Source organism: Palaemon carinicauda, chromosome 23 (assembly GCF_036898095.1).
Source record: "Palaemon carinicauda isolate YSFRI2023 chromosome 23, ASM3689809v2, whole genome shotgun sequence".
NCBI classification, from domain to species: domain Eukaryota; kingdom Metazoa; phylum Arthropoda; class Malacostraca; order Decapoda; family Palaemonidae; genus Palaemon; species Palaemon carinicauda.
Window position 1 is genome coordinate 72,804,865 of NC_090747.1, and position 25,876 is coordinate 72,830,740.

At 45.0% G+C, this 25,876-nt stretch overlaps 1 protein-coding gene across 3 annotated transcripts in view; it reads left to right on the forward strand.

Moving 5' to 3' along the window:
- The window catches only part of IleRS (Isoleucyl-tRNA synthetase), a 283,203-nt gene that overhangs the window by 188,219 nt on the left and 69,108 nt on the right, over nt 1-25,876 (forward strand). For all 3 annotated transcript variants that reach the window (XM_068347042.1, XM_068347044.1, XM_068347043.1), the window contains exons 2-5: nt 9,932-10,074; nt 11,413-11,569; nt 22,138-22,288; nt 22,628-22,816. In XM_068347042.1, coding sequence (XP_068203143.1) covers nt 9,932-10,074; nt 11,413-11,569; nt 22,138-22,288; nt 22,628-22,816 — 640 coding nt within the window. The remainder of the gene's footprint in view (nt 1-9,931; nt 10,075-11,412; nt 11,570-22,137; nt 22,289-22,627; nt 22,817-25,876) is intronic.

A 25,876-nucleotide genomic window follows, 5' to 3' on the forward strand; every position in this document is an offset into this window, starting at 1 on the left:
TGTGGTTTAAGATTTATCGAATAAGGTTCTTTAGGAATCCCACACAGAGGGTGGAATATCTGGGACTACTTTAACATGATAGCTATGGGGCACTCACGGTAAACAATCATAGCTACAGCGTAAACATAACTGTTCCTACACTGCCCTCCAAATCGACAAAGAAAGGTCCTTCAGAGACTTCCTCCATCAACAAGAAGGCTAGTTCCACGTGGCTGCCTCCCCAGCAATCGCTTCTATAGATCCTGGAGTGTTAATGGTTTACAACCAGAGCTTCTGTACCTTCTGTTTGGGTGACAGAAGTACAACGTAATGGTGATATTACTAATGACAATGACAAACTCCATAGTGAGTGCTTTTCTACTTTTGAGAATCAACCGTCCACAGATGTAGAGAAGGGATTAGGCACTAGCCTGAATTTCTTGTGAAGAAAATATGATCAACAGAGGGATATCACCTGCTTCTCAACCTACCGGGAATGCTTGCAGCTTTTCTTTGCAATTTTCCAAAAGGTTTAATAAAGCACTTGGTAGCGATAATGTCGAATAATGTTTCCATCCGTGCCCAAATTTACAAAGGAGTTCACAAACCCTTCTCAATATTCTTTCAGATAAGAACACTGCTCTATCAAACACGCAGAATCAATAGTCTCGGTGTAGGGTTTTAGGCTATCCCTACATCATAGTGTGGCAGAATAGTTTAGTTTCTCATGATCACTCCTCCTGTTTGCCATGTAGTAGAATAAGAAACTTAAGGGATTCTCTGCGTTGCAGACTGTTGGCAAAGTTCAAAGTTGCCTTCCAGCTTCACCATAAATCTTAGACAATTGAGCTTTCTGCCCCTTTTTCCCTTTTTCTCAGATTACTCAACAGTCAGTAAAAGACATCAAAATTCAGAAAGACCCTGACTGCTGAGCAGGCTTATGATGAAAGGTACCCGGATTAGTTGTTCATATCTAACTCTATTGGGGAAATTCCTTAATTTTCACGGTGAAGATACCGCTCAGTCCCAATCCAACTTGGAATCAGACCTGGACTTTTCAAGGGAATCTACTAGACTCTTGGGGAAGGAGCCAGGTTATTCACAGTCTTTGCCACTTACAGTATTTCAACGAGTCCTTAGGTCTCTTGGTTAGCCCGGGCAAAGCGAGTCAGAAAAGGTCATATATTTTCATGTGTCACTAGCCATTCTTTAGTATAGTAAATCTCCATCTCCTTGGCTCAACAGTTCATGGCAAGAACCTAGAATCCAAGCAGCCATGACCACAAAAATTTTTGTTGTCCTACCTACAAAGGCAACCAGCAGTTCAAGAATGACTTGCCTTGCTGTTTTTTGGGAGGTCGCCATGACTTTTTTCACTATGGAAGGAATGAAAGCCTGAAATGATGTTTTGTTCTGGCTGCTTCAAAAAAATCTGTCACGCCTTCCAACGAGGGAATCATCCCCCACACAATCACTTGAAGCCAAAATATTGTATCTACCCTAGTCTTCAGGAAGAATCTTTCAATGGTGCAAGTACAAAAAGCCAGATTCTGGAAATGCCAGGCAACCTTTACAGCCCACTGTCCATAGGAGTATATCCACTGAGATTTTTTTCATTGTGACCTGTGCTAGTTGCTGAACAGGTTGTTTTGCTCCCTACAGAACAAGAAGCACCTTGTCTAAGGTAACGATCGTGACGTTAGCCTAGGATGAGAGGTGGAGTGTCTGGTGTTTCCTCTTTCCCTTTCACTTCTCTTGGGGTGCAGCTGTTGTTCCGATATTACTGGATCAATTGTTTTGTATCCCCCCTCCTCTTTACAAGGGGGAGGATTGATAGAAGGTAGGATACATTATGCCTACTTTGCCATACATTCTGACATCATATCCTTCCGAGGATATATGTTCTTCCTTGACTGTCTGTGTGCTGATGGAAACCTAGTCCATTCCCTGAGAATCTATTCTTAAGAATAAATTCTCAAGAAGGTGGTAGGAAACAACACTCCCACACCTCTATCAGATCTGAGTACAGTATATTGACATTTTGGGATTTTAAACCAACCATTATGGTTGTAGGGCCTTCCTCCCTCTAAGGATGAGTCCTGTTAAATGACAAGGGTTTATGTTCATGAAGGAACAAATGACAGATTTTTAAAGTAACTTTTTTTTTCCTATCTATATAAATCCGAGTCCTTGAGTTTCACTTCCGGCCAAACTGGTCCGCAAGCCGTAGGTGAAGTTCAAAATGGCTGCATTGTACTGTTTGTGCTGTTAGAGTATGGACTTCCTTACCACCTGGAAGTAACTACCAAAACCTTGTTATGCATTTTAACAGCCAAGCTGAAAACATAGTAATTTTTCAATATTAATCTTACCCGATGATCATGTAGCTGTCAACTCTGTTGCCCGACAGAAATCTACGGTCGGGATACGCCAGCGATCGCTATACAGGTGGGGGTGTACACAACAGCGCCATCTGTGAGCAGGTACTCAAGTACTTCTTGTCAACAAGAACTCAATTTTTCCTCTGTCGTGCCACCGGCTAGACCTACTGGGATACGCTGTTGATTCTGGAGTTATTGCTCACGATTTGGTGATGTATTTGCTCTAGAGTTTAGCCTTCGCTATTCAGGAAGCTTTATCTTTAGCTTAGCAAGCTTTTGGAATTAATTTGAATTAATTATGGTGACGAAGAGAGTATGGACTCTCTTTCACTTTTAAATGGCCGACCCTTCCCTTAGACGGAAGTGTTGGTGTCGAAGAGAGTATAGACTCTCTCTCACTTTTTATTTTATATCTCTCCGCCATTTATAGGCCTCTTCGATTAACTATTCCTTAAAAAAAAAAAAAAAAATATGCGACCTTTCCTAATAGTAGGCGGTCCTTACTTGGAACCGAAGTTAATTAACATTGAGCTCGTCATATCGTTTTTCCTGTTAAGAATTTATGCTATTTTAATTTTATGTTTTTGAAAGAATTTCTTTGATAAGTCTCGTACTGTTTTCAAAGTTGAACTAACGTTTTGTTTAGTCTCCGCAGTTGTTGACGTTCAGAACGTTCAACTTGCGCTCTATCGTTACGATAGAGAGAGAGTATTCACGGTTTCACGTTGCAGTAAGAGTAAACCGATTCTAGCGTTTCGTTCATTCTTTCTTAGCTTAAATGGTTTTAATTCTAATAAAGGAGCTTTTTATTTGGGAAACCTTTCAGTTTTTTTCCTTTAACAAATAATATGTTTTAACGATATATATAATTGGGCTCATCTCTCAGGTTCTAAGTCAAGAGAGAGAGAGAGAGAGATAGAGACGGAGGGAGAGAGAGGAGGATAAACGTTTCGTTCAAGCGGGTAACGTTGTTCTCGTTTTTTTTTGCTCTTCTCCCTAGTCGATAGAGGGGAAGAAGGTAAAACGTTTCTAGAGTTTTATTCTTGTTCCCAGGCTTTATGCGGTGAGAGATTTTAAACGTAGTTTATTTGATCTAGTGTTTAGTCTCTTTTCCAGCCACTGAATTCTTTATCTTTCATTATGTTTTTCTGTTACATTGTAATACTGTTTTCGCAATTACTACCTTTTAATGAAGGATAGGATTGCGTGTTTCAGGTACAAACCACTTAAAGTTTCGAGTTCAGTGAAATAAGTGCAAACAGAAAATCAAAAGTGATAAAGTGATATGCGCAAAGTGTTACAGTGTTGCGTTCGAGGGTTCGTCTGTTCGTGCCAGTGGTTCACCTAGTCCGGGACCTCTTACAAGCTCCCAAGCCCAGGGGAGAAGTAATGTCGAAGGACTTATGGGTTCCTCAGGCCTTGATCGACGAACAGACGTTTCCCTCTGTGGTTTCGGGTGTATCTACACACGTTGCCGACGTGATCACCCCACCCACACAAAGACGAGAGAGCCCATTTATTCCTCGTCTGCGGAAGAGGTTTCTCGCAGAAACCATGGACCAAATCTTGCAGCTTTTAAGTGCAAGTCGGTCCCTTCCGCGCAAGTCCAACGGCCTAGGTGTAGCCACTGGGTCAGTTCGGACTCGCTGCAGTACGACAACTGCACACCTCCTAAGAGAGGCTAGGTGGTACCGCAACAGGCAGTAACTCCGTCTGTTGCCGCACCAGCTGTTTTAGACCCTCAGTCACAACGGACAGTAGCTCCGTTTGTTGTTTTCTTTCATAGACCCTAGTGGTCCATGCTGCAGACTTTACAGTCTCAGCTTGCTCCTTCATACAGGAGTATCATGCTGGAAGGTTGACAATGCAGCCTGTTTACCTACAACCCGCCGAGGTTGTGCGCTCAGCAGATACTGCGGCTGCCTGCTCCCACACCTCACTGCCAGACGCATGTTCTTGCTGCACCATCTGCTAACATGCGTGAGCTGCCGCATCAGGAGTTGCCAGGTTCCAGCACTATGCGGCATTCTCCTCAGCCCATGCAGCATGCTCTGCAGACCTTACAGCATGCTCCGCATACCATGCAGCATGAACCGCATTCCATGCAGCATGAGCTTCATACCATGCAGCATGAGCCTCATCCCATGCAGCATGAGCCTCATTCCATGCAGCATGAGCCTCATTCCATGCAGCATGAGCCTCATCCCATGCAGCATGAGCCGCATGCCATGCAGCATGAGCCGCATCCCATGCAGCATGAGCCGCATCCCATGCAGCATGAGCCGCATACCATGCAGCATGAGCCGCATGCCTTACCTCATGCTCTGCATTCCATACCGCATGCTCTGCATACCTTACAGCATGCTCTGCATTCCTTACAGCATGCTCTGCATTCCTTACAGCATGCTCTGCATACCTTACAGCATGCTCTGCATACCTTACAGCATGCTCTGCATACCATACCGCATGCTCCTCAACCCACCGCAGCCCCTCCCACGCACCAGCACTCTGCTTTTGTTGTTGCCAGCTCCCACACTCCGACTGCGGAGAAGGTTGACGATGCACCCGTGGGCCTACACCTCCCACGGTTGTGCGCCCGGCATGGCTTCATGCTCTCACACTCTTGTTGTGAGAGCTCCTCCACCCATGCACAGTCAACCCTGCCAGATGTTTGATGACTCCCACACACAGAGCACTCCGTTGCCGTGCGGGAGCTACCACAAGCTGCCGTGTTTTGACACGGTGTGTCAGCCTCCGCAACACACTGTGGTTACCGCCACTCGCCAGCAGCAAACTAGTCAGGCAGGAGTTGAGGCTTCCCCACACATCTTTGGTTGTTGCCAACTCACAAACTGTCATGCAGTTACATGACGTTGCCTTCTGGTCTGCTACTTATACACCAGTGCTGTATGTCCTCACGCTCCTGTTGTGGTGGACAGTTCAGTTTTTGACAGTTCACAGACTGTCAAGCAGTTTCATAACGTTGCCTTCTGGTCTGCTGCTTTTGCACCAGTGAAACCCTCACTGAGAGAACTTAGCTTTTCTCGGATATGGTTCCTGTAGATGAGAAAGTGCTGTTCTCCCTCCTTCTGATATTCCCTTGAGGACTCTGTCATTTGGAGAGGAGCCTTAAGCTGCTTAGCATCCTGTGGACTTTTATTTAAGCATAACATGCTTCCAGGGAGGGTAAATGGTTCCGCTTCAGTCGCTAACCCCGTCTGTTGCCACACCTGCTCCCATAGACCTTGAACTTTGTTGCAAGACATGCAGTCCAAGCTTAGTCCTTGATAGAGGATTTCTTTTTACGGAGTCAGTGTGTCACTGGGAAGACGTTCAACAACCAGCAGAGGTGACTTGTTGTGACGCGGTGCGGCAACCTCAGCAACCCGATAAAGAGTTGTCTGTACTACCCAGACAGTCTAGACAGTTTCGGGTTGTCGCTGTACTTCCTCGCTTCCCCATGGTTGACAGTTCACAGACTGTGCAGCAGTACCATGATCTTGTGTCCGGCTCCATCAGACGACTGGCTTTTAAGAGCTCCCACAAGTCGTCGCTGTCTGGAGAATCTCAGATGGACTATGGATCTGACCAAGGAACTGGGCCTCCTGGTCAATTTAGAGAAGTCCCAGCTCGTCCCATCCCAGACCTTTGTCTACCTGGGTATGGAGATTCAGAGTAGAGTTTTTCGGGCTTTTCCGTCGGCCCCAAGGATCAACCAAGCCCTAGAATGCATCCAGAGCATGCTGAGAAGGAATCGATGCTCAGTCAGGCAGTGGATGAGTCTAACAGGGACACTTTCATCGCTGGCCCTGTTCATCGAGTTAGGGAGACTCCACCTCCGCCCCCTTCAGTATCATCTAGCTGCTCACTGGATAAAGGACATGACGCTAGAGACGGTCTCAGTTCCTGTTTCCGAAGAGATGAGGTCTACTCTAACGTGGTGGAAGAACAGCTTTCTTCTCAAGGAAGGTCTACCTTTGGCTGTTCAGAACCCCGACCGCCGTCTCTTCTCGGACGCATCAGACACGGGCTGGGGTGCGACATTGGACGGACAGGAATGCTCGGGAACATGGAATCAGGAGCAAAGGACACTTCACATCAATTGCAAGGAGTTGTTGGCGGTTCATCTGGCCTTGATAAACTTCAAGTCCCTCCAGCTAAACAAGGTGGTGGAGGTGGACTCCGACAACACCACAGCCTTGGCTTACATCTCCAAGCAGGGAGGGACTCATTCGAGGAAGTTGTTCTAGATCGCAAGGGACCTCCTCATCTGGTCAAAAGATCGAAAGCTCACGCTGGGAACGAGGTTCATTCAGGGCGATATGAATGTCATGGCAGATCGCCTCAGCCGGAAGGGTCAGGTCATCCCCACAGAGTGGACCCTTCACAAGAATGTTTGCAGCAGACTTTGGGCCCTGTGGGGTCAGCCAACCATAGATCTGTTCGCTACCTCGATGACCTAGAGGCTCCCGTTGTATTGTTCTCCGATTCCAGACCCAGCAGCAGTTCACGTGGATGCTTTTCTGCTGGATTGGTCCCATCTCGACCTGTATGCATTCCCGCCGTTCAAGATTGTCAACAGGGTACTTCAGAAGTTCGCCTCTCACAAAGGGACACGGCTGACGTTGGTTGCTCCCCTCTGGCCCGCGAGAGAATGGTTCACAGAGGTACTGCAATGGCTGGTCGACATTCCCAGGACTCTTCCTCTAAGAGTGGACCTTCTACGTCAACCTCACGTAAAGAAGGTACACCCAAACCTCCACGCTCTTCGTCTGACTGCCTTCAGACTATCGAAAGACTCTCAAGAGCTAGAGGCTTTTCGAAGGAGGCAGCCAGAGCGATTGCCAGAGCAAGGAGGACATCCACTCTCAGAGTCTATCAGTCTAAATGGGAAGTCTTCCGAAGCTGGTGCAAGGCCAATGCAGTTTCCTCAACCAGTACCACTGTAACCCAGATTGCTGACTTCCTGTTACATCTAAGGAACGTAAGATCCCTTTCAGCTCCTACGATCAAGGGTTACAGAAGTATGTTGGCAGCGGTTTTCCGCCACAGAGGCTTGGATCTTTCCACCAACAAAGATCTACAGGACCTCCTTAGGTCTTTTGAGACCTCAAAGGAACGTCGGTTGTCCACTCCAGGCTGGAATCTAGACGTGGTCCTAAGGTTCCTTATGTCATCAAGATTTGAACCTCTCCAATCAGCCTCTTTTAAGGACCTCACATTAAAAACTCTTTTCCTCGTGTGCTTGGCAACAGCTAAAAGAGTAAGTGAGATCCACGCCTTCAGCAGGAACATAGTTTTCACATCTGAAACGGCTACATGTTCCTTGCAGCTCGGTTTTTTGCTAAAAACGAGCTTCCTTCACGTCCTTGGCCTAAGTCGTTCGAGATCCCAAGCCTGTCCAACTTGGTGGGGAACGAACTGGAGAGAGTACTTTGCCCAGTTAGAGCTCTTAGGTACTATCTAAAAAGGTCAAAACCTTTACGAGGACAATCAGAAGCCTTATGGTGTGCTATCAAGAAGCCTTCTCTTCCAATGTCTAAGAACTCAGTTTCTTACTACATCATGCTTCTGATTAGGGAAGCACATTCTCATCTGAAGGAAGAAGACCTTGCTTTGCTGAAGGTAAGGACACATGAAGTGAGAGCTGGGGCTACTTCAGTGGCCTTCAAACAGAACCGTTCTCTGCAGAGTGTTATGGATGCAACCTATTGGAGAAGCAAGTCAGTGTTCGCATCATTCTATCTCAAAGATGTCCAGTCTCTTTACGAGAACTGCTACACCCTGGGACCATTCGTAGCAGCGAGTGCAGTAGTAGGTGAGGGCTCAGCCACTACATTCCCATAATCCCATAACCTTTTTAACCTTTCTCTTGAATACTTTTTATGGGTTGTACGGTCGGCTGAGAAGCCTTCCGCATCCTTGTTGATTTGGCGGGTGGTCAATTCTTTCTTGAGAAGCGCCGAGGTTAGAGGTTGTGATGAGGTCCTTTAGTATGGGTTGCAGCCCTTTATACTTCAGCACCTAAGAGTCGTTCAGCATCCTAAGAGGATCGCTACGCTCAGTAAGGAAGACGTACTTAATAAAGGCAGAGTAATGGTTCAAGTCGTCTTCCTTACCAGGTACTTATTTATTTTATGTTATTTTTGAATAACTAATAAAATGAAATACGGGATACTTAGCTTCTTTGTTAACATGTATGCTGGTCTCCACCCACCACCCTGGGTGTGAATCAGCTACATGATCATCGGGTAAGATTAATATTGAAAAATGTTATTTTCATTAGTAAAATAAATTTTTGAATATACTTACCCGATGATCATGAATTTAAGGACCCGCCCTTCCTCCCCATAGAGAACCAGTGGACCGAGGAGAAAATTGAGTTCTTGTTGACAAGAAGTACTTGAGTACCTGCTCACAGATGGCGCTGTTGTGTACACCCCCACCTGTATAGCGATCGCTGGCGTATCCCGACCGTAGATTTCTGTCGGGCAACAGAGTTGACAGCTACATGATCATCGGGTAAGTATATTCAAAAATTTATTTTACTAATGAAAATAACATATTGAAGGAATCAGTTTTGTATATTTAAAAAAGATACAAAAGAATTTTCCGCCCCATCCAGAATGGGTACATGTATGCGAGCCAATTTCTCATAAATGACCATACCCTCAGATAATCTATACCCCTCATGGATATGCAGTAGGTTCCTCCTTGACTGTCTTACCAATCCTTGGTAGTGACCTAGCCTAAGACCTGCCTTTTTTCCATATCCAGGTAACTAATAGGTTGACAGGAGTCATCACTTTTGGTCTTATACTGGACTGAAGTGCTTTGACATTTCAGTGGAAAGTAGACCAGCCAGTTTGGTTATAGGGAGTTCCTCTCTTTTAAGGGTAAATCTCATATTAATGGAGGAAGGTTTATACTGTATTTGTGTAAGAATGTATCAGAGTTTTTTAAAGCCAATTGTATTTTTCGTAATTAGACAAACCCGAGTCTTTCAAGTTACTCTACCTGCCTCAACTGCTCTGCGAGTCCTGTGTTTAGGGCAAAATGGCTGTTCAATGGCCTGTCGAGTGGGTGGGATTACTCACCATCCTGCAGTAACTATCACTTCCTTATAAATTTCAACAGCAGAGGTCCATCTTCACTGAAGGCATACTCCTATGTAATGGATCAGGTTTTTGAGTAGTTAAGGAAGAATACAAATTACCAATTTGTGATTATTTCTTGCAATACAAATGTCGATGGCTTGAAAATTGAGCTTCTAACCCCAGTCACCTCTCTCAGTTCTTCGCTGAAGTTAAAAAGTGATGAGTTTTTGACAGGATAGTGGGCTGGGCTACTTATTCATGCTCACTGTGTGTCGTTAACTACCTTGCTAACGATTTTAACAGCCATTTCAGCCCTCTTGAAGACATTACCTATTTTGAAGTATTCTGGTTTGTATAGCAAGGAAAATAACAAATTATTTTTAAAATTTTATTATACTGTACAGTCTCTGTGGTTTTGAAATGGTAAAATAAATTTGGTCTGCTAGATAAGCATTTTGCAATTAATATTTTCAGGTCAAAATGAGTGGTGAACGCCTTGAACCCGTGCCAGAAGTTGACAAGATATCTTTCCCAGCTGAGGAGGAGAAAGTTTATGAATTTTGGAAGAAAATTGATGCTTTTCATACCTCTCTCAAACAGAGTAAAGATAGACCAAAGTAAGTAGAATAGAGCTTCTGATTTGCAATACTGTACTCCACCTCTGAAGTTAATGTTTGCTATGTTTTTGGGATTGCAGTTTAGAGTCTGTGGAGGACATTGTCAAATGGGTAAAGGGGTAAATTTATGATTTATGTATTATGTACAACACATCAAACTTGTACAGTTGCAAAACATTGCAAAGTACAGTAATGTTTTTAAAATACTGCTATGATAAAGACTTAAATTTTTACGTATTTTGTAGAAGCTAGATTTCTGCTTTTTAATTGTTAGAATGGCAGTTTGTGTGTGCTGAACATTTTTTAATCATTAACCTGCTTTGGTTTACTGCAAGTAGCAGTAAAATTACTTAGGGCAGGTTCTGGTGGTAGCAATAATATTCATTACAGTTAACCTTCCCAAAAATAAACTGAAATTATTTAGCACCCAAAATACCTTTGTGTTAGCGAAACTGCATCTTTTGATGACAGCATGGTGTGGAGGGAATGGCATTTGGGGTGTTGAGTAGCATATGTAGATCATAGATTTGTTATAGAATAATGTATTGGGCATGATTTGAGGGGTAGGCTAGTTTAAATTCTGTAGCTTAAAAGGGAAGACTAATCTGGCATTAATTGCCACTGAAGTATAGTTAATTTTCAACTAAGATTGTTCTTGGTGGTCAATTTAAGATGGTTTTGTAATTACTGTAGATATCAGTTGACTGAGGTTTATTTTTACAATTTTTTTTTTTTATTTTACTGCTATGGTTTTCTATATCCTTAACTTATCCCGGTATCCGATGTATGGCCACTGGTTTTAGGTGGATTTTTCCTCTGTTTTATATGGCCTCTTATCTTGATAATTAATCTATATAATTATGGAAACATCTGTCCAAAGACTACACTTTGATATTGGTGCTATGAATTTTATGATCGGATAAGATATTGCATGAAAATGATTGGCAAGTTTATGGCTTTTGGAAGTTATAAAAGTTTGACTTTAGCTCTCCTCAGATTTTAAGACATTATTTATTAGAAAGAATTCAGATTATTGGATAAGTGGTTTTTTTTCGGACCTTGATGACTGCCAAGAAGGATTTTTTTATTCCTTTGTTTGTCTGTTCATTATTGTAATTGTCATACTTTAGTCATCATAATTCCTCCTTCACAGTTGTGAGAAATATACTTTCAAATTAATTTCATTCATATTGAAAAATGATTTGTATAAGGACTGTGAATTAAGTGTTTTGAAATGTAATATTTTAAAAGTCTAACATGTTTATTTGATATGATAGAAAAATATATCATGAACAGGTTGTCCAGATTAATAAGTATGATTAACTGTTTTTCTCTCAGGTTTACATTCTATGACGGTCCTCCCTTCGCCACTGGACTTCCCCATTATGGCCACATTTTGGCAGGAACCATTAAGGACGTTGTGACCCGGTGGGCTCATCAGACTGGCCATCATGTAGAAAGACGATTTGGTTGGGACACTCATGGTCTGCCAGTGGTAAGTAGCGGTTATTTGTAAATTGACTGGCTGCAAGTCACTTTTCTTGTTGTTATTATTATTATTGCAAGCTAGGCTTTAACCCAAGCTGGAAAAGCAAGATTCTGTAAGCCCAAGGACCCCAACAGGAAAAAATAGCCCAGTGGGGAAAGGAAACAAGGAAATAAATAAACTACAAGAGAAGAATAAATAATCGTAATAAATTATTTTAAGAACAGTAACAATATTAAATTAGAAAGTTCATGTATAAACTATAAAAACCTCAAAAGACAAGAGGAAGAGAAATAAGAGAGAACAACATGCCTGTGTGTACCTCAAGCAAGGGAACTCTAATCCAAGACAGTGGAAGGCCATGGTACAGAGGCTATGCCACTACCTAAGACCAGAGAACAATTGTTTGATTTTGGACTGTCCATCTCTTAGAAGTAGCCACTGAATAATTACATTGCAGTAGTTAACCCCTTGAGCAAAGAAGAATTGTTTGGTATTCTCAGTGTTGTCAGGTGTATGAGGACAGAGGAGAATGTGGAAAGAATAGGCCAGACAATTTGGTGTATGTTTAGGCAAAGAAAATGAGCCGTAACCAGAGAGGGATCCAATGTAGGTACAGTCTGGCTAGTCAAAGGGCCCAATAAATCTCTAGCGGTAGTATCTCAACGGGTGGCTGGTGCCCTGGCCAACTTACTGTTGTCTGGTCAAAATTACAATAGAGATGAACTTGGGCCTTTTATGGTCCTTTTGATTCCTTACCAAGCTAAATGGATTGCTTCTGTGGCAGGATTGGTGGAGCATGAGGCCTATTTAACCTAATTCAACCAAGGATGTTGCCTAAATGTAGATTTGTCATCACTAAACCCTGTAATACAGTGATACCTCGGTACTCGACCATAATCCGTTCGAGATCCGTGTTCGACCTCCGATTTGTTCGAGTACCGAATTTTTTTTCCCCATAAGAAATAATGGTATATATTCTATTCCGTTCCCAAGCACTCGAACAGGCCCAAAATATTAATAAAACGTGTACCTAAACAACAATAATTATCTAAATGTGTATGAAATTGGTCAGAAAATCCTATAAAACAATTTTAAACCATTTACTGTACTAAAATAAAACAATTTTAAACCATTTTCTGTACTGTAGTGAACATACCTTTGAGCAGCGGTTCGATGGCATACAGGGATGGATGTGGAGAGGATGGAAGGGGGAGGTTACTGCTTGGAAGGAGAGTCCCCTTCCATGATGTGGCGGGGTAGTTCTCCTTCAGGAGTTGTTTCTCTCTCCAATGAAAGGGTGGGCAGATCTATTTCAGGGGTTTCTTCTCTTCTTTGTCTCTTCTTTGGAGGAGAAACAGGCTTTGATGTAGCAGCTTTCTTTTCTTTTGTGAAAAACTGGTCTATTGTTAATTGTTTCTTCCTCCTCTGCAGTATTCTTCGAAAATGATACATGACACTATCATTAAACATATGCACTGCCCGGTTTGCTACTGCAATTTCTGGGTGGTATTTTTCAGCAAAAGCCTGCACATCTGCCCACTTGGAACAAATTTCATTGATGAGAGAACTTGGAACATCCTCCCTTACCTCATCCTCTTCTGAAGATTCCTGCTCCACAATCAGATCCTGCTGCTGTTGTTGTTGCAGGTGCAACAATTCCTCCACAGTCAACTCGGTAGAATGGCTTTCTACAAGCTCATCAATATCATCCTTGTCGACCTCAAGCCCCAAACTCCTGCCCATGACAACAATTTCCTCAACGACATCAGTGTCATCAGAAATTACAGGGGTAGCAGTGCTTGGACCCGCCTCTGGTTGGAAACCTTCAAACTCCCTCTCTGTGACACATGATGGCCACAGCTTACGCCAGGCAGAGTTCAATGTCCTATAGGTCACACCTCGCCAAGCTTGGTCAATCATGTTAACAGAGTTGAGGATGCTGAAGTGTTCCTTCCAGAATTCCTTTAGGGTCAACTTCGTGTCACTGGTCACTTCAAAACACTTTCTGAAAAGGGCCTTGGTATAGAGTTTTTTGAAGTTTGAAATGACCTGTTGGTCCATGGGCTGGAGTATGGGAGTAGTATTGGGGGGCAAGAATTTGATTTTGATAAAGCTGTATTCTTCTTTCAAGTCATCCTCGAGACCTGGAGGATGTGCAGGAGCATTGTCCATAACCAGAAGACATTTCATTGGCAAGCTCTTTTCAATGAGGTAAGCCTTAACCTGGGGGGCAAACACTTCGTTTATCCACTCAGTAAAGAATTGTCTTGTGACCCAAGATTTAGTGTTCGAGCGCCACATAACTGGTAGTGCACTTTTACAAATATTATTTCGTTTGAACACCCGGGGGTTGTCCGAGTGGTACACTAACAAGGGTTTGATCTTGCAATCGCCACTTGCATTTGCACACAGCAACAATGTTAGCCTATCTTTCATTGGCTTGTGACCTGGCATCTTCGTCTCGTCCTTGGTAATGTACGTATTGGCTGGCATTTTCTTCCAAAATAACCCAGTCTCATCACAATTAAAGACTTGTTGTGCGATCAAATTTTGTTCATTTATGTACCGATCGAATTCCCCCACGTATTTATCGGCTGCAATTTGATCCGAACTAGCTGCCTCCCCATGCCTAGTAACACGATGAATACCTGTTCTATTACGAAACTTTTCAAACCAACCCCTGCTCGCTTTAAATGTAAATGAATCACTTTCACTGGTACTCGGACTTTTCTTCACTAATTCTTCATAGATATGCAACGCTTTTTCACAAATGAACGCTTCACTAACACTTTCCCCGGCCAACTGTTTTTCTTTAATAAATATTAAAAGCAACTTTTCCATCTCCTCAATCACTTGTGGCCTTTGCTTAGTTACCGCCGTAACTCCCGTTGCAACATTCGCCTTCTTAATCATTTCTTTATGCTTTAAAAACGTAGAAATGGTCGACTTCGCCATTCCGTATTCTACCGCTAAATCGGACACTCGTACACCATTCTCATATTTCGCTATAATTTCCTTCTTCAACTCGATCGTTGTTCGCACTGTTTTCCTCTTCTCCTTCCCCTTAACACTCATTACTTTCTTGGGACTCATTATGAAAGCTAAAAAAGCAATTAAAAGCACTGAAAATCACTAAATCACAACGAATGCTGATCGCGCGTTGTCTGAGTGACGCTCTCGAGAGAACTGATGCTTCCCGAACAAGCGAGAGTGGCCGAGATGGCGCGATCATCACAAAGCCCATGCGGTCGTCACGTGTTCGGCTGGTCGAGTACCGAATTTTTGGTCGAGCACCGCAGCAAAAATTTCTCGAAAATTTTGGTCGAACTCCGAATTGTTCGAGTATAGAGTCGTTCGACTACCGAGGTATCACTGTATATTACCTTTACTGTCTCTTCCTTCTTGACTTAACTTCTTTCAACTGTAACTTCTAATTTTCTCCATTATTTAAGAGCATGTCCTTTGGGCAAGCCCTTAGAAAGTCTTAAGAGATTTGAATAAGTGGTCGCATTAAGCTTATTTATGAGACCTAATAACAGTTGGCCCTGTGTTTGCTCTGTTGAAGGAAGTAAAGTCTTTACTGTGTTACTTTGTCCCATTTAATGCTTTGCTATCTGCCTTGATTTTCATTGAGTCCCTATGGTCTCTTCTACATAGCTCTCAAACCTATGCAAATTTACAGTACCTAGTTTAATTTTCACAACTCTCATTCAAGCTCAAATTAAGAATAATAATTCATCAAGATATTGGTGATTTTTCAATATTAAACTTACCCGATAATCATGTAGCTGTCAACTCCGTTGCCCGACAGAATTCTATGGAGGGATACGCCAGCTATCACAATACTAGAAGGGGGTGTACTTACCAGCGCCACCTGTGGCCAGGTACTCAAGTACTTCTTGTTGACACCTCCTCAATTATTCCTCTGTCGTGCTTCCGGCAAGACGTTCTGGGATACGCTTATGATCTTCGAGTATTTTCACGGCTAATTGGTGAAGTATTCTCTCAGATTTCGGCTGTCGCTTTACTGGAAACCTTCTTTTATTAGCTAGATAGCTTTTATATAGTCCTGATTAACGGTTAACGATCTTTTGCTTGATTTTGGAACCCCCTTTGGCTAACTCTTTGGATTCAAGATGTCTGACATTTCGCAAGCCCCCTCCCATAGACGATGTAGGTCTTGCAATAGGCGTATTCCGAAGGCCTCGGTAGATCCTCACACCGCTTGTTCTGACTGTAGGGACAGGCCCTGTCAGTTAGAAAATCGATGTGAGGAATGCGCCGGACTTTCGGAACTGGAATTTGTCCGTCTTTTGAAATATTCAACTAAGTTAGAGAGAGGTAGAGTTAGGAGGAGTTCTTCTCACTCTTCACTTTTTTCCTCACCTCATGATCCCCTACCTTTTCCTACCCCTGTAGTGGCTACCCCCGAACCTACTGTTTGCCCTCCGCCTGATATGTCTGTTGTTTTGCGTGCTATTCAGGCCTTAGGCGATAAAGTAGAGTCAGTGGTAAGTGATCATAAGTCTCTGATGGCCGAAGTCAAGGAACTTAAGGTCAAGAGTGCAGTGGGTGGAATTAGTGCCAGTGCTGTGACGAGTGCTAGTGTCAGTGCAGTGCCAAGTGCTAGTGTCAGTGCCAGTGTGGTGCGTGAGGATACTTCTGTGCGAGCCAGTCGTCCTCCCAGTCCGGGACCTCTTGCAAGCTCCCAAGCCCAGGGGAGAAGCAATGTCGAAGGGCATAAGGGTTCGGCAGGCCTTGTTAGGCGCACAGAAGTATCCTCGGTGGTTGCGGGCGTGTCTTCCAAAGACCGTCACTCCCACCTGCAGACGATTGAGCCCGTCTTTTTCTCGTCCGCTGATCAACTGTCAGGGAAGAAACGTTGGTCTCAGGTCTCGAGACCACTTAAACGCAGAGTCCAGTCCGCGAGTGCTCAGCCAGGTTGCAGTCATTGGCTCAGCTCTGACTCGCCGCAGTCATCTGTCGACTGCACTCCGCCCAAGAGGAGTAAGGTTCTGCCACAACAGAGCTCGACTGTTAAGGCTTTACCTCAGCCTACTGTAGTTTCTGCCGACCCCAAGTGGACTCTTCTACAGTCCATGCAAGCACAGCTTTCGGACTTGATGCGTGAGTGTCGGGCTGAGAGTGTTGCGCCTCCGCCTCCGCCTACACTCCCTCCGCCTGCGCTCGCTCCGCCTGCGCTCGCTCCGCCTGCGCTCGCTCCGCCTGATCGCAGTACCACCTGCCAGGCGTACTATGTTGAGCCTCGTTCTGAGTTTGCTGTTCCCAGTGGTGTTCAGCCTCCGCCTTCTTTAAGGCAACCTTTACAATGGGATCAGGAGGATTATACCTCTCTTCCTCCGCCTCCACTTGCTGCTCCACCAGTGGTGCAACACTCGGTTGAGGTACAACAACCTCTCCCGTCCATGAGTCAGTCTCCTCAGCTCTCGCTGCAACGAGCTCAACCCTCCACAAGGCAAGCACCACTACACCTTAGCCTTGCGCCTCAGGAGCCTCAGCTTGCGAGACATTTACCTTGTTCTGCGCAGCCTCTACCTCATCGCGCTCCGCTCACACCACAGGAACAGGAACTGGCTACTCCGCTTCCGCCAACCGCTCAGCAAGCGCAACCCTTGGGTTCAACCACTCATGCTAGGAGTCAGCCTCCTCCACCCATGCGCCTTCCTTCTGCTTCGTCTTTTATTCAGCCTTTGCAGTCTGAGCCTCAGGTTTTCCCTCAACAGTTACTTGAAGAGGAAACCACTAATATTGTTCCTTCTCGTTCTGACTCTGCTGTTCAGCATTCTTGTCCGATCTCTTCGCTACACTCTGGTGATGAGGTGCTGATGATGAGGCGGCACACCTGGATCCCTCGTCAGACGTGGATGAATCCAAGCCTTCTCCACAGTCTATTGACTTTCGTAAGGTCTTGGCTCTGCTTAGGGAGGTTTACCCAGACCACTTTGTCTCTGCTATTCCCCGCTCTCCGCCATCTGAGTTTTCGCTGGGCATACAGCAAGCTAAGTCCACCTATACTAAGCTAGTCCTAGCAAGGTCCTCTAAGAGAGCGTTAAGGATCTTAGGGGAGTGGCTGCAGACTAAGCAACACCTTGGCAAAACTTCTTTCATGTTCCCTCCGACTAAGCTCACTTCGAAAGCAAGCGTTTGGTATGCCACAGGAGAAGCACCAGGCTTGGGAGTACCTGCCTCTGCCCAGGCTGACTTCTCAAGTCTGGTAGACTCGCCTCGGAGAACTGCAATGAGGCGCTCTAAGGTTTGCTGGACCTTCTCAGACCTTGATCACTTACTGAAGGGAGTATTTAGAGCATTTGAGATGTTCAACTTTTTAGACTGGTGCCTGGGGGCCCTCAGCAAGAAGACCTCTCCTGCGGACAAGGATTCTGCCATGCTATTAATGTCCTGCATGGATAAGGCCATTAGGGATGGATCTGGTGAGCTTGCGTCGATGTTTGTATCAGGGGTTTTGAAGAAAAGGGAACAGCTGTGTACCTTCCTTTCCTCCAGCATTACACCTTGTCAAAGGTCACAACTCCTTTTTGCTTCGCTCTCGAAGTTCCTCTTCCCCGAAGAGCTGGTTAAGGACTTGTCTGCTGCCCTGATACAAAAGGACACACACGATCTTGTGGCCTCATCGGCTCGTAAGTCTAAGGTTGCTACCTCAGTCCCCAAGACTTATCGCTCCCCAGTGGCTGATACCCCTGCTACGAGGTTCATACCGCCCTTTCGTGGTAGAGCCCCCAGCCGAGGAAGCTCCCGTCCAGACTCTTACAGGAGCAAGTCTAGGAAAGGCTCCAAGACATCTAAAGGAAAAAACTGACTCTCCGCATCTCCAGACAGCAGTAGGAGCCAGACTCAAGATCTTCTGGCGAGCCTGGGAGAAGAGAGGTGCAGACGCCCAGTCTGTCAGTTGGCTGAGGGACGGTTACAGGATTCCATTCTGCCTCAAACCACCTCTGACCACATCTCCCATCAACCTCTCTCCCAACTACAAAGAAGAGGACAAGAGGCTAGCATTGCACCAGGAGGTGTCGCTACTTGTGCAGAAGAAGGCAGTGGTTATAGTCCGGGACCATCAATCCCCGGGCTTCTACAACCGTCTCTTTCTTGTGGCCAAGAAGACAGGAGGTTGGAGACCGGTGCTGGACGTCAGCGCGCTCAACGCGTATGTCACCAAGCAGACGTTCACGATGGAGACGACGAAGTCGGTCCTAGCAGCGGTCAGACAGGAGGACTGGATGGTCTCGTTGGACTTGAAAGATGCCTACTTTCACGTTCCTATTCATCCAGACTCCCAACCTTTCCTGAGATTCGTTTTTGGAAAGGTTGTCTACCAATTCCAAGCCCTGTGTTTTGGCCTAAGCACAGCTCCTATGGTGTTCACTCATCTGATGAGGAATATAGCAAAATTCCTACACTTATCGGACATCAGAGCCTCCCTCTACTTAGACGACTGGCTGTTGAGAGCCTCCACGAGTCGTCGCTGTCTGGAGAATCTCAACTGGACTTTGGACTTAATCAGACAACTGGGTCTGTTAGTCAACATAGAAAAGTCTCAGCTCATTCCCTCCCAATCCATTGTGTACCTGGGAATGGAGATTCGGAGTCAGGATTTTCGGGCTTTTCCATCGGCCCCCAGGATAAGCCAAGCCCTAGAGTGCATCATGAGCATGCTGAAGAGGAGCAGTTGCTCGGTGAGACAGTGGATGAGTCTCACAGGGACCCTTTCATCACTGGCCCTGTTCGTCGAGCTAGGGAGACTCCACCTCCGCCCTCTTCAATTCCATCTTGCAGCTCATTGGGACAAGGGTTCGACTCTCGAAGCAGTCTCTATCCCAATCACCCAAGAGATGAAGACCACTCTCCTGTGGTGGAAGAACAATCTCCTTCTCAGGGAGGGCCTATCGTTGGCTATTCAGACCCCCAATCTTCATCTCTTCTCAGATGCATCGGACTCGGGCTGGGGTGCGACCTTGAACGGACGGGAATGCTCGGGAACGTGGAACGAGGAACAGGGATTGCTCCACATCAACTGCAAGGAGCTACTAGCAGTTCATTTAGCCCTGCTGAACTTCAAGTCCCTCCAGCTAGGCAAAGTGGTGGAGGTGAACTCAGACAACACCACAGCCTTGGCTTACATCTCCAAGCAAGGAGGGACCCATTCGAGGAGCCTATTCGAGATCGCAAGGGACCTCCTCATTTGGTCAAGAGGTCTAAACCTCACTCTGGTCACGAGGTTCATTCAGGGCAATATGAACGTCTCAGCAGATCGCCTAAGCAGAAGGAATCAGGTCATTCCCACGGAATGGACCCTCCACAAGAGTGTGTGCAACAGACTTTGGACCTTGTGGGGTCAACCTACCATAGATCTGTTTGCCACCTCCATAACCAAGAGACTTCCGCTGTACTGTTCCCCTGTTCCAGACCCTGCAGCAGTTCATGTGGATGCTTTTCTACTGAACTGGTCCCATCTCGACCTTTACGCATTCCCACCGTTCAAGATAATAAACAAAGTTCTGCAGAAATTCATCTCGCACGAAGGGACACGGCTGACGCTGGTTGCTCCCCTTTGGCCTGCAAGAGAATGGTTCACAGAGGTACTTCAATGGCTAGTCGACATCCCCAGGACTCTACCTCTAAGAGTGGACCTTCTACGTCAACCTCACGTAGACAGGTTGCACCCAAACCTCCACGCTCTTCGGCTGACTGCCTTCAGACTGTCGAAAGATTCGCTAGAGCTAGAGGCTTTTCGAAGGAGGCAGCCAGTGCGATTGCCAGAGCAAGAAGGGTTTCCACTCGTAGAGTCTACCAATCTAAGTGGGAAGTCTTCCGAAGCTGGTGTAGAGCCAATTCAATATCCTCTACCAATACCTCTGTGACCCAAATAGCTGACTTCCTTCTACATCTTAGGAATGAGAGATCCCTTTCAGCCCCTACGATTAAAGGGTATAGGAGTATGTTGGCTTCAGTTCTCCGCCACAGAGGTTTGGACCTTTCTTCCAACAAGGACCTTCAAGACATTCTTAAGTCTTTTGAGACGTCTAAAGAGCGTCGTCTATCCACTCCAGGCTGGAACCTAGACGTAGTCTTAAGGTTCCTTATGTCATCTAGGTTCGAACCTCTCCAGTCAGCTTCCTTCAAGGACCTTACCCTCAAGACACTTTTTCTCGTCTGCCTTGCAACAGCTAAGAGAGTCAGTGAGGTTCATGCCTTCAGCAAGAACATTGGTTTCACGACCGAATCTGCAACATGTTCTTTTCAGCTCGGATTCCTAGCAAAGAACGAACTTCCTTCACGTCCTTGGCCTAGATCGTTTGAAATACCTAGCCTCTCCAACATGGTAGGTAACGAACTAGAGAGAGTTCTTTGCCCTGTCAGAGCTCTCAAATATTATCTTAAGAGGTCTAAACCTATTCGAGGACAGTCAGAAGCCTTATGGTGTGCCATCAAGAAGCCTTCGAGGCCCATGTCCAAGAACGGGGTTTCGTATTATATAAGGCTTCTGATTAGAGAAGCCCATTCTCACTTAAAGGAGGAAGACCTTGCATTGCTGAAGGTAAGGACCCACGAAGTAAGAGCCGTAGCTACTTCGATGGCCTTTAATAAAAACCGTTCTCTGCAGAGCATAATGGATGCAACCTATTGGAGGAGCAAGTCAGTGTTTGCATCATTTTATCTTAAAGATGTCCAGTCTCTTTACGAGAACTGCTACACCCTGGGACCATTCGTAGCAGCGAGTGCAGTAGTAGGTGAGGGCTCAGCCACTACATTCCCTTAATCCCATAACCTTTTTTTTTTTAACCTTTCTCTTGAATGCTTTTATTGTTGTTTTTATGGTTGTTACGGTAGGCTAAGAAGCCTTCCGCATCCTTTTGATTTGGCGGGTGGTCTATTCATTCTTGAGAAGCGCCTGGGTTAGAGGTTTTGTAGAGGTCCTTTAGTAGGGGTTGCAACCCTATATACTTTAGCACCTTTGGGTTGATTCAGCCTCCAAGAGGAACGCTGCGCTCAGTAAGGAAGAAGAACTTAAAAAAGAGGCAGAGTAACGGTTCAATTCGACTTCCTTACCAGGTACTTATTATTTCATTGTTATTTGAGATAACTGTTATATGAAATATGGGATACTTAGCTATCCTTTAATCTTGTACACTGGTTTTCACCCACCCCCCTGGGTGTGAATCAGCTACATGATTATCGGGTAAGTTTAATATTGAAAAATGTTATTTTTATTAGTAAAATAAATTTTTGAATATACTTACCCGATAATCATGATTTAATCGACCCTCCCTTCCTCCCCATAGAGAACCAGTGGACCGAGGAATAATTGAGGAGGTGTCAACAAGAAGTACTTGAGTACCTGGCCACAGGTGGCGCTGGTAAGTACACCCCCTTCTAGTATTGTGATAGCTGGCGTATCCCTCCATAGAATTCTGTCGGGCAACGGAGTTGACAGCTACATGATTATCGGGTAAGTATATTCAAAAATTTATTTTACTAATAAAAATAACATTTTATAAGTTTTGATTTCCTTTATTAACATTATTGTTTTATTTTAGGAGTATGAAATTGACAAAACCCATGGAATTACTGGTCCTGAAGATGTCGCAAAAATGGGAATAAAGAAATACAATGAACTGTGCCGAGGTATTGTCATGAGATATGCCAATGAATGGGAAACCATCATTTCGAGATTGGGAAGATGGATTGGTGAGTTGTAATTTATGCATCCAAACCTTTTTGTAGTTTATCTGTTCTTTAATTTGGGTACTGTGTAATGATGTAATACTGTATCCGGTAAGATTCTTTCCTACAGTAGGAGGAAATTTGTTTGTTGTAAATACTTTCTAGTGATTTACAGTATAAGCATTCTATAATTATTTTATTTTTTAAGAAATTAATTGGTTCCATATTTACCGTTTAAATGTTTTCTTCTTTTAAAACTTGGTTAACCATCTGTAGGAAGATCAAGAATTGGTGCATATCAGAGTTCTAGATTCTTTCAATCTAAACTCAATATGTGTGATTTAAATTGTTCTTACATTTCAGACTTCAAAAATGATTACAAAACGCTCTATCCTTGGTACATGGAGACAATCTGGTGGGTATTTTCCCAGTTGTATCAGAAGGGCTTTGTTTATCGTGGTTTCAAGGTGATGCCTTTTTCAACGGCTTGCTCAACACCCCTCTCAAATTTTGAAGCTGGTCAGAACTACAAAGATACTCAGGATCCCTCAGGTTAGTTCTTGCCTTTTGGTTACTTGCCCAAGTTTACCTGGCTATTGAAGTTATGGTTTGACTTAAGTGATTGGGAAACATTTAGAAAAAGTATGTTTGATGATGTAAGATGTTGAATGTATTTGATGCAATTTAAGGAACAATACTTATCTGTGTTCAGTTGTTTTCAAATTAGGCAACTAAATATCCTTGTATAGTGCATGTCAAAATAGAAAAGGAAAGTTAGAAAATAAGAAAAGTTTACAATCAAATATATTGATATGTTGGTAGAGTTAATAGCCTTCAAGAAAGAATGTTATAACTATTATTGTTGTTACTATTACAATCTCCTTGGCAACCCTAGTTTGCAAAGTATAAACCTACAGTACTGTCAGTGTATTGTAGGCATTACTTAATGACCTGTGAAGGATCCCTTGAGTCTCAAGCTACACTCCCTTATTAACATTTTGCTTCCTGGCTTCCATTTTGCTGTCCAACAATTTCCATGTCCTTATGTAACTGCATTGGTTCTCATTGCAGAATTGTCTCAACCTCATTACTAGCCTATATGGTCATAATTCCGTAAATTAACAATTATCCCAACACAGGAAAGGAATCTTAGAATTATAAAGAATAATCCTTGGAAGATAAGTAAAAGGGAAACTTTAATATAGATTTTTCAATATTTAACTTAACCGGTGATTATATAAGCTGCAGCTCTGCTGCTCGACAGAAAACTCTACGTTAAAAATCCGCCAGCGATCGCTATGCAGGTAGGGGGTGTACTTCAACAGCGCCATCTGTCGTCCAGATACCCAGTACTCATTGTAAACAAAGAACTCAATTTTCTCTCTGTCGTGCTACCGGCAAGACCTACTAATTCGCTGTTGCTAACTGGATTTGTTTTCACAACTATTTGGTGAAGTACACTATTCTAGTTTTGAGCTTTCGCTGTGCAGGCTTTCTCTTCAATAAATCCTTGCATTCTTTTTTTGATATCGGATTATTTGTTGATGACTTTGGATAGTTTTTGAATTCCCCTTTGACCAATTCAAAATGGCTGACCCTTCTCAAGTCCCAAAATTCAGGAAGTGTAATGCTAGGGACTGTTCAAGGCGTCTTCCGAAGGCCTCTATCGATCCTCACACCGTTTGTTCCAATTGTCGGGATAAAACCTGTCAATTGGAAGATCGATGTGAGGAATGCGTTGGGCTTTCGGAATTCGATTTTATCGAATTCCAAAAATATACACGTAGGCTAGAGAGAGATAGAGTCAGGAGAAGTTCATCTCGTTCTGTTGATTTTTCCTCTCCTCATGCCCCACAACCTATTCCTTCCCCTGTAGTGGTTGCTCCTAATCCCCCTTCTGGCACTCAGGAACCTTCGATGGCTGATATGATGCGTGCCATCCAAGCTCTGGGTGAGAGAGTTGAGTCCCTGGCTAGTGACCGTAACTAGCTCATGGCGGACGTCAAGGAGCTGAAGTGTAAAAGTGCAGTGGGAAGTGATAAAGTGAGTGATAGTGTTGTGGATAGTGTTGCGCTTGAGGGTTCGTCTGTTCGTGCCTGTCGTCCTCCTAGTCCGGGACCTCTTGCAAGCTCCCAAGTCCAGGGGAGAAGCAATGTCGTACGACCAATGGGTTCGAGAGGCTTTAATCAGCGAACAGACGTTCCCTCCGTGGTTTCGGGCGTATCTACCCAAGATCGCCCCACCCACACTAAGACGAGAGAGCCCATTTATTCCTCGTCTGCGGAAGAGGTTTCTCGCAAGAAACCATGGACCAAGGTCTCACGACCACTTAAGCGCAAGTCGGTCCCTTCCGCGCAAGTCCAACGGCCCAGTTGTAGCCACTGGGTCAGTTCGGACTCGCTGCAGTCTTCCGATGACTGCTCACCTCCTAAGAGAGGCAAAGCGGTACCGCCTCAGGCAGTTACACCGTCTGTCGCCGTACCTGCTCCTGCAGACCCTAAGTGGTCTTTGCTGCAGACCATGCAGTCCCAATTAACGTCTCTGATGCAGGACTTTCGTGCGGAGAAGGTTGCTGCTGCACCAGCCTCTTGCCTACAACCAACCACACACTCGGTTGTGCGTCCTGTGGACGCTGAGGCGACCTTCTTGCGCACTCCAGCTGAGAGAGTCCCGCCACCCATGCGTTCCAGTGTGCCCTGCCAGCCGCATGTTGACGTTCAGCGACGCACGGAGCCTTCCGTTGACGTTCGCGAGGTACAACAACCGTCAGAGTTGTTTTGTTTTGACGCGGTGCGTCAACCTCCGCAACCCAGTGTGGTTGCCACTGCTCACCCACATCAGACTAGACAGTCTGGAGTAGACGCTGTGCGTCCCCGCGCTGCTATGGTTGTTGCCAGCTCACAGACTGGGCAACAGTTCCATGACGTTGCGTCCGGTTCAGTCACGCGTGCACCCGTGCGACCGGACTCAGCTAACCAGCCGTTACCTACTCCATTGCCGCTTCCTCCTCAATACTCGGATGATGGACTTTCTGATGATGATGATGCTGCTCATGTTGATGAACCACATTCGGACCTTGACGAGCCTAAGTCCACGCAACCCTCTTTGGACTTTAGAAAAGTTCTTGCTCTGTTCAAAGAGATGTTTCCGGACCAGTTTGTGTCTGTGGCTCCGCGCTCTCCTCCGTCAGAGTTTGTATTGGGTACGCCGTCATCCTCGCCTGCCTTTACTAGACTCGTCCTCGCACGCTTGTCCAAGAGAGCTTTACGAGTGATAGGAGAATGGATGCAGTCCAAAAAGAGTCTAGGGAAGACAGCCTTTACGTTTCCCCCTGCTAGACTCTCTTCCAGATCGAGCGTCTGGTATGCCACGGGAGAAGTTCTCGGCTTGGGAGTTCCTGCCTCTGCCCAGGGCGACTTCTCAAGTCTTGTAGACTCTCCCCGCAGGCTAGCCATGAGACGCTCTAAGATATGTTGGTCATCTTCGGACCTAGACCACCTGTTGAAAGGGATATTTAGAGCCTTCGAGGTCTTCAACTTTTTAGACTGGTGTCTGGGAGCTTTGAGCAGGAAGATCTCCCCGACAGAGAAGGAAACTTCCTTGCTCATCATG